The 9,408-nt window shown below is 42.6% G+C and overlaps 1 protein-coding gene across 1 annotated transcript; it reads left to right on the top strand.

The window, feature by feature from the left end:
• Positions 1 to 837: 837 nt before the first annotated feature.
• On the top strand, positions 838 to 8,364 carry C4bpb (complement component 4 binding protein beta). Its single transcript, XM_085834627.1, is given in 6 exon segments — positions 838 to 841; positions 1,414 to 1,535; positions 1,537 to 1,591; positions 2,166 to 2,259; positions 7,509 to 7,635; positions 8,179 to 8,364. Coding segments are annotated over 6 exon segments (576 nt in total). The 3' UTR covers positions 8,353 to 8,364.
• Positions 8,365 to 9,408: the final 1,044 nt, after the last annotated feature.

The raw sequence follows: 9,408 nt of genomic DNA, 5'->3' as shown, positions 1-9,408 counted from the left end.
TCCAAAAAAAGTGAAAGTTTCAAAATCCTGAGATGCCAACTATTGAATTGTCTAGGACTGAGACTTGAGAAGGGATTGCTTGTTCTGGGAAAGGTAACTTGTAGCTGAATTTAAATAAAATGCCCACTATCTGTTTGGAAATGTAACTTTAGAAATTCCTGGAGAATGAGAGAAGAGGATACACATACAATGGAAGAGATAGGCCATGAGTCAGGATTAGTCCAGCAAAGACTGGAGGGAGCAATCAGTGGGATGTCTTTGCAGCTGGTGATAATGCCAGATGATTCTGTTCCCCTTTTCCTCCCATCAGGGAGCTGTTCAGAACTTCCTCCAGTGGACAATAGTGTAGTTGTTGATAAGGAAACAGAAGGACAGATTCAGGGAATTTACCTGTGTATCAAGGCTACCACTTGGTGGGAAAGCAGTCTTTGGTCTTTGATCCCTCAAAGGAATGGAATGCTTCCCTCCCAGAGTGCCAGTGTGAGTTGTGTTTTTCTGTCCATATTGTCATCTCCTATATTCTTTTATATCCTGCTTCCTGAAGGCCACATTAAAATTGCCCATCATGTTGGTCTGGAATTTAATATGTAGCCCCTAGTGACCTGGAACTTGCAAAGCCCCCACCAGTGCTAGTATTTCAGGTGCATCAACAGTGTCTGGGCATTATATAAATTATATTGTTTTTGTGTATGATCATGTTGTATGACAGTATTCCTGGGCAGACATAAAAAATGTCTACCCATCCCAGATAAGAAACTAAGGACAGACTAAAGATAAGTATACTATCAAAATCCAGCTTGATAAATCCATGAGTTCAATGTGGTTATTAGCAGAAGTATGCGTGAGGAGTTAATTATAGGAGCACAACTGACTCAAGGACAGCTGCCTCACCAAAAGCATTTATGACGAGTCACAAAAGCTGGAAACCTGCAGCTTTCTGTACAACTTGCAGAGAAACTCAACAGGTTGAAAAAACCTTTTCCAGGCCTCCCAGCTGATCTGAGCAGGTCCCAGCAGTCCTTACTGTTGATCTAACCTTAGGGAGGGGAAGAACTTGCACATCAGGTCAGGTTCAGGAAGTTCCAGAAAGTCCTTAGATAGTTACTTGCTAAATCTTTTCCCTTTAGAACTTCCACAGTCTTAATGAGCCTTCTTTAGAAGGTCATCGGTCTTAAAGAACTTTGGAGGAAATTTCCACAACAGATCAATACCTTTTATCCACAATTCTAATACCTTTGGTTCCACTCATCCTGTATCGATATAGCTTAATAATATATACCTATCCTTTTAGATACATGTACATCATTAAGTTCTGATTTACCATTGTCTTTATGAAGCCATACTTCCTAAAATGGGAAGTGGAACTGTTATTTCTTCTAACCCTCTTAGAGAACTAACTGATCTCTTCTTCAGAGGGCCACTGTCCTGACCCTGTACTGGAAAATGGCAAGATCAGTTCTTCTGGGCCTGTGAATCTAAGTGACAAAATCATGTTTGAGTGCAGTGACAGTTACATTCTCAAGGGAAGCAGTTTGAAGCCAGTGTCTAGAGGACCACAACTGGGCCCCTCGCTTTCCCATCTGCCAAAGCAGTAAGTGCTGATTAATATTGCCACTCTGGGGTAAAATTGCTTTTTGGAGCCATATTAACACACAAGCTAGAATTAAAACCTTCACTTCCTGTCTTGTTACTTCTGTTTCTCCTATGCTCCCATTTTTTCCTCTCTCCTTTCTTCCTCTTCCCTCTCCTGCTCCCCCAACTTCGGATCCTCCAGTTCCCACATCCTGAATGCTGGGATTATAGGTGTGTCGCCATTCCTGTGATCTGGTACTGGTGGTTAAACCCAGGGCTTCATGCATGGTAGGTAGGCTCTCTACCAGCTGAGCTACACCTTCAACCCTAGCTTGCCTTTTCCTGCACTCTCCCAGTTGGCAGCTCTACAGTGTATAGCTCCATCCCTTGAGCTCTGCCAGTTCCTTGTAACTCAGGATAAGCTGGTGTGAGTCTTTTCTATGGAGAGCTATGATTTTCATGAGAAAGAGCATGCTCTGGGTCTCACTTAGACTGTTGCAAAGATGGCAGACTCTAGTGTACACAGAAGGGGGCACTGCCCATGGATTGCATGTGGCTCTCACAAATCTCACTCCAGTGTGTCTCTCCCTTAGGAGACTGTGAACCTCCTGGGTCTCCTGTCTATGGCTATTTTGAAGGAGAAACATTCACTTCAGGATCTGTTGTTACTTATTACTGTGAAGATGGGTAAGCACATGGCCTTGCAAACAGGGGATAATGCTCTACAGTTGCCTTACTTTGGAGAACGGCTGTCTGTGTCTCCCTAATCCCCTAATTTCCCACTGCTGGAGGATTCTGGCTCACTCAGATTTTGAAATCATTAGCACACTGTTAGCTCTCTCCAATTTTCAGAAAGCAGGCACCTGACAGAGTTCCCTTCTTAGCTTAGTTGTGGTAATTACTTCTTTATTGCTGTAATAAAACACCGTGACCCAGGCAATGTGTAGAAGGAAGTGTTGATTTGAGCTATGGTTCCTAAGGGATAAAAGTCCATCCCTATGATGACAGGGGAACATGACAGCAGGTGAATGTGGCTGGAGCAGCAGGCAGAGAACACATGGCTTTAAACTCTCAAAGCTCTTCCCTAGTGATCTACTTCTTTCATCAAAGCCATACTTCCAAAACTCCCCAAACAGTGCCACCAACTGGGATCGAGTGTTCAAGTGCTGGGGACTATGTGGGGGACTTCTCATTAAAATGACCACACTAATGAAAGTGTTTGTTTCTTCTCAGTTATGCAAAAAACGTTTTCTAAATAGGTCTTCTAAATAATCTGTTACATAAACCCAAAGCCTCAAGAATGATGATTATGTCAAGATACCAAAGAAAGAAATTTAGATGACTTTTATTATTAAATAATCCTTGGTGACAGCTGGCTAGGAGACAAGGTCTTTACCATGCCTACAAGCAGACTGCTACCTATGCACAGAGGGAACAGCAAAATGGGAGTCTATTGCTCAGTGCTACAGAAATGAACTTCTCTTCGGTATGCTTTGCTTCTCCATTAGGCCTTTTCTTCCTTCTCTGTCTTATTGTTTGCAGAGGAGGGAAGTTATCAGTAGCTCCTCCCATGCCAGCACATATATCTGTAGTCTGCAGAACACCTGCAAGGATAGTGATGCTGTGTCTGCCTCAGCTAAAATGAAATGCTTCCCCTCCTTCACTCCTTCCGAGTGTGATGCTTTTATTATCCTTTTCTTTCATATATCACTCTTTATCTTCCAATCATGTGTTGAGGTACATTTAGATGTAACAGTGCCAGTGTAACTCCCCAACACAAGAGTGCGAGGTTAAGAGCCTTGCTAGCAAGGAGTGCAGAGCACATGACCATTGGAACGACAAGTTTGGCTTACAATTTGGAAGACTCACTAGTTGGTAGCATTTATTATAGATCCAGAGGATAGCATTCCATTGACTATCCACCTGTAGAACAGCCAGCCCTACCATTGAACTGGCCAGATGAAATCACCGTGATCTTTTCCTCCACTGTGGGTGTCTCAGGGCAAACTCAACTATTATTAGTATGCTAAAAACCAGTGTTAGCCCAATAGCCCAGTAGAGGAATAGAGTCCCTGCTGCCTACTAAAGAGAAATAAGAATGTTTAATAGATACCAAAAGAGAAATGTGCATTACTGGGTGAGATATATGCTATGGTGTGGCCTGTGTCAGAAGAGCTTCTAGGGTAACATTTGGTCAGGCTGTGACTCAGGAGAGAGAGAAGAGATAGATACTACTGGGAGATGCACTTGCCTTTTGTTTGTATAATATGTTCCTTTGTGAGTGATTCTTGCTACAGGGCAAACTTTAATCTTAGACCATTTTCCTAGCATGATAAACATAGCAATGGCTGGGACTTTCTAGGGTTACATAAGATTCTCTGTGGATGATGTTACGTTAGTTTGATCTGAGAGGAGCAAATTCCTGTCAGGTTCCCATGCTGGCTAAAGAGACCCGTCCATTTACTTTGTAGTCGAAATGCTAGGGACTTCTGTTAGGTAATTATGTCTATTGCTGCTGGCTTATTTTTTTTTTCCTAAGGCTTTTTAGTGAGCATTCTCAAGACTTTATGGAGATAACTGGGAGTCTGTCTTTAAAGCCTGGTTCAGTCACTTATTCATATGTTGGATGTGTTCTGATCCTGATGAGCCCTGGTCCAATTGGGTTAAGAAGGGTAGATGCAAGACACACAGCAGGCCTTGGCTACTTATCAACTGTCTCACTTCATGCCCTGTTTAATGGTCTGGCAGTTTTCAGTTATCATATAGTGGCTCTAGTGAGCCCTGCATGGTAGTCTTTTGGATGACTCTTCCCCTGAGCCTGGTAGAAGGTTGACATAGAGCATCTTCCCTCTTGGTGTGTACCAGGGCTACCACTGAGATCATCCCACATATTTTTGGTAAACATGTACAATGTCTGTCTTCTAAGTCTCCATTATGTTGCAACAGCTTTCTGGCATGTTCGCCCTTTCATCTGTGTAGTCTGGCAGAGTCTTTTTCCGTGTGACCAACTGCATCATTTCTAGTCCATTGTAAGTATTGTTGAGCAGCAACATGCTATAACACTACTTTATTGTGTTGTATATATCTCTCATATTTCTCCTTGGCTCTTGTCCCCACAGTAAGTGTCTGTTAATGGACCACTGCTGACTCTGCCACTAAGGAAGCCAAAATGGTCTTTGAACATGGCCCAACTCTCTGTGCTTATAATTAGGAGTTTCTCTTCTCACATAACTAGGATCCATACTGTGTGGAGTTTGGTACACTAACTGCTGTAAACTTGACCTTCATCAACATAAAAGCTTTCTATCTTTCAGTAGTAGGTTACTGCTCTCTGTTAGGTGTGATTTCATTTTGCTGATGCACCAATTTGTAATTGCTTCTCCTCCCTTCACTGCTGAGTGGTGGTCCAACATTTCCTTAGGTACAGTCACTCCTTCTGTTTGATAGTTACTGGGGTGCCAAAACTGTTGGAGTTCTCTACTGAGGGAGATGTGTTATCTACCCCTTCTGCCTAGGATACTCTTACTTAACCAAAGTAGTCATCAGCAGTGTCTATGACCAAACTATCTAGCCTCTAGTGGCTAAGTCATCAGTGTCTTGACAGCAGCTTCTAGGTAAATGGGTTTTGTGATTATTAAGACTTTGTAAGTAGGATACCGTTGTTTTTCCAACAGACATATGTTAGCACCTTAGGGTGTATTAAGCATCTATATACCCTGTGCATTTCCCACAGCTTGTTTTGGTTCCTTAAATGCTGTAGAATGAACTTCTGTCCAGTCCTATACCTCTTGGTTTATATTCCATTTGTAGAGTAGCCTTAGGCAGGAAGAGCTGGGTATGAAATGGAAATCTTCTGATAATCAAGTAGCCCCACAAATTTCTATGTTTGCTTAACCATGCAGAGAAGCAGAAAACTTGTACCTTGTATGTAACATCTGTAGCAGTACTTTCGTTCATTGTAACAGGCAAGACTCAAATATTTCATAAATGTCCCAGGTCCTTGGACCTTGTCTGGATTAATGTCTTATCAATGTAATGCAATATTTGAATAGTCTCTGGTTTGGTCCATTCTGCTAGGTCAGATTTGTGATCCCATGGCATATTGTGAGGCTTTGTAAATAACCCTGAGGCAACCTGGTGAAAGTCCACTGATGGCTTTTCCTGGTAAAGGCAAATGATTCTTACCTTTCAACTACTATATTGGGACTGAAGAAATCATTGGCCAAATCTAGTACACAGGACGCGGTGGTGATGGTCCAGTTTGAGTGTGTTTGAGACTTCAACAGTATAACAGTGTTAAGTATAGCCAGATACACTTTGTTTAATTCCCAGTAACTCACTGTCTTAAGATATGTTCTTTTTGGGGGGTTACCCAAGCTTTTTGGCATGACAACAAATTAAAGGGATTCCATATCAGCATAGTGATGCTTACCCTTCCTAATTCCAGATGATGTCTGTGATCTCTTGGTGCTTGCCACACCCTTAGAAAGAACTGGTATATGACCCTGTGGTCAGTGGTACCATGGGTGTGGCATCTCAAGATTGGCTTTTTGACCAATACATGTTTGTTTTCTAAGCATACTCTAAGGTATGTACATGTTCAAGTTTAATTTTTTTCCTTTTTTATTCCCAATTTTTTATTAGGTATTTACTTCATTTACATTTCAAATGCTATCCCAAAAGTCCCCTATACCCTCCTCCCCCCACTTCCCCTACCCACCCACTCCCACTTCTTGGCCCTGGTGTTTCCCCTGTACTGAGGCATATAAAGTTTGCAAGACCAAGGGGCCTCTCTTCTCAGTGATGGCCGACTAGGCCATCTTCTGATACATATGCAGCTCGAGACATAAGCTCTAGGGGTATTGGTTAGTTCATATTGTTGTTCCACCTATAGGACTGCAGACCCCTTCAGCTCCTTGGGTACTTTCTCTAGCTCCTTCATTGGGGACCTTGTGTTCTGTACAATGGATGACTGTGAGCATCCACTTCTGTGTTTGCCAGGCACTGGCATAGCCTCACAAAAGACAGCTATATCAGGGTCCTTTCAGCAAAATCTTGCTATTGTATGCAATGGTGTCAGCGTTTGGAAGCTGGTTATGGGATGGATCCCCGGATATGGCAATCTCTAGATGGTCCATTCTTTCGTCTCAGCTCCAAACTTTGTCTCTGTAACTCCTTCCATGGGTGTTTTGTTCCCAATTCTAAGAAGGGGCAAAGTATCCACACTTTGAGGGAAATGCCCTCCCCATCAGCACATATGCCTACAACCTGAAGAATACCTGTAAGAACAAAACTGCACTTACTTCCTCAGATATAGACAATGGAGTATTTCTCACAGAATCCAAGAGCAGAAACCTTAAAGAAGCAAAAAATAAATAAATAAAAAATTCAGAAATATAATGATTTAGCATTTAGACCCATAGAGCATTGGGATAAGGTCTAACCCTCCTTCAAATGCTCTGTTCTTTCTACCTGATGGGTCTCCTGCCCTTTCTGTCTCTTGCCTTACTCTGGGTCATGTGACTTTAGCAGCCTTTAAGTCCCACCTCTCATTTTTGTATCAACTTCTGTTTTTATTCTGATCACACGTTTTGCTCTCCTTTAGCCCATTCACCTGCATCTGCATTTTAGAGCTTCATACAGATGTCATTCTGGTTATAAATGGTCAAACACTTGTTCCCTCACCTGTATGCCCCTCTTTCCAACCCCAGTACACTGGCTCTGAAGGTCTCCCTTTTCTCCATGCTATTCTGGGTTGACTCATCCTTTGGGTCTGCTCACCATTTCAGGAGAGCTGTTTTACTTCATAGCTGTTTTGTTAGAAGGAAATAACTTAAGCAGGAAGGTGGATTTGATCACAGTTTGAAACCGGAAAATATGGCTACAAAACAAATCAGTCTCCATTCCCAAGCTTAGAAATATTCTAACATCTCCAGGTACAGCCTAGTGGGCACACAGACACTGCAGTGCATTGATGGGGAGTGGAACAGTTCCTATCCTACCTGTGAGTCCATTCAAGAAACCCCCAAACCTGCTGAAGAGACTGCACTTGAGAAAGCAATTGTAAGTAGGGGGTGTTATCCATTTTCTTCTTAGCTGCAGTCTCAGGCCTGACATTATTTTTTGCAGATGCTTTAGTGGATATCTGCTCAATTCTGGGTAGTGTTTTTTAAATGGGTTAACCTTGACCTGATTGCAGAAGGGGTCCCATAAGATGTCAACTCACATTTCTATGTGAGAACATTCCCACTCCTCACCATTATGACAAACACCTAACAACCCTTTTGTGGGATTTATCGCCTCATTTGGCATATACAAGGTATACTCAGTGCCCAATACCTGTAAGGCCTGGCTGCTGTGAAAAGCTGCTCCAAGTCTAGATTCCAAGACATCCTGAACACATTTATTTCCATTCAGACCAACTTCAGCCTGTATTTATAGCTGGAGAAATAGTGATGATTACATTTAAACCAGAAAATATAAATGACAGATTGAATGGAGGATTCGGAGCCATGTGGAAATCCCCTGGGCTTGCAGCTACTGGAGTTAGAGTAGAGCACTGAACCTCAGCTCCCCAGTTCTAACTTTAAGTCTTTCTTTCCCTAGTTTGCCTTTCAGGAGAGTAAGGACCTTTGCAGTGCTACAGAGAAAGTTGTGAGAAGACTAAAGGAAGGTCGGCTAATGATGGAAGAACTTACATAGTCCCTGGAGATGAAGAAAACTAAGTTGAAGGCTGATATGTTACTGAAAGATAGAATGGTCACTGACATACACCTATGAATAAACTGCTTCTAATGGTGCTTGCATAAGAGTAGTTCCTTCCTGAGCTGAAATACAAGGTCGTGTGGCCATACAGTTGACTTATGGTGTGTAAGTGTGTGTGGTGTGTCTGTGGGAATTTTTCTTAGAATGTAGAAGGGCCGGGTATGGTGGTTGTCTCCTTCAGACAAGGGTCGAATGCAGAGCTGAAGTCTCCAGCTGTGTGGGAAATGAGACAGCTGTGTCTGATCTGAGTGTACCTCACATGAGACATGAATGAGTGCGCCTCACGTGAGACATCAATGATAAGTCAGAATTTTCAAAATGTCTGAGACAGGAACTAACTTCATTCTGGAAAACTAAACTCACAACAGTTACATCTTTAAAATCGCCTATTGAGTCCCATACCCTGCCTGCCCCACCCTCCCCAAGCACTAAAACTTACTACCAGTGCTATTGGTTATTCTGACAACTTGATAGTAAGTCCTCATTGCTGAAGATACACATATCTATTTAACATGGAAAAAAAAATCTATCTGCTAGTCAACTGGAAGCTTCATCCCTTCTGGGTAGTGTGCACAGGGCTAGAAGGTGCTTCCGTGCGACCAGAGACAAAAGGAATCATTCACCCCCCTCAGCTATGAACCTGCAAGCTGTAATAATGATCTGCATAGAAGATATGTCCATTTCATGCAATAGTGGCCTAAATGTTAGGGGAATAACCAGCCACTTTCTGATTGGATTCAAGGCCTGCTTCGTGAGATGATAACCATCTCTGACACTGTGAAAGTGGCCAAGAACCAGAGACTAGATATGTCCTAGGTCCTAGGGGAAATGTACTACTATTATTTTGCTAAAGGAACCCAGCAACAAAATGACTCTAATGACATACTGCTGTACCCATAGGTCTGTGCACCACTCAGCCCTCATCAGAGAAACTATGTCTTGCAGTAGATGATAATTTACACAGATGCCTACAGCTGGATGATATGCAGAGAGAGGGGAGAGGGAAGATGGGAGAGGGGAGAGAGGGAGACAGAGAGACAGACAGTCAGACTTTGGAATACTCAGCCCTGA

The sequence above is a fragment of the Mus caroli genome, unplaced genomic scaffold (genome assembly GCF_978045245.1).
Source record: "Mus caroli unplaced genomic scaffold, Mus_caroli_1 scaffold_1, whole genome shotgun sequence".
Lineage (NCBI taxonomy): Eukaryota > Metazoa > Chordata > Mammalia > Rodentia > Muridae > Mus > Mus caroli.
The sequence above is the reverse complement of the archived record's forward strand: the minus strand, read 5'-3'. Positions and strand labels throughout refer to the sequence as shown.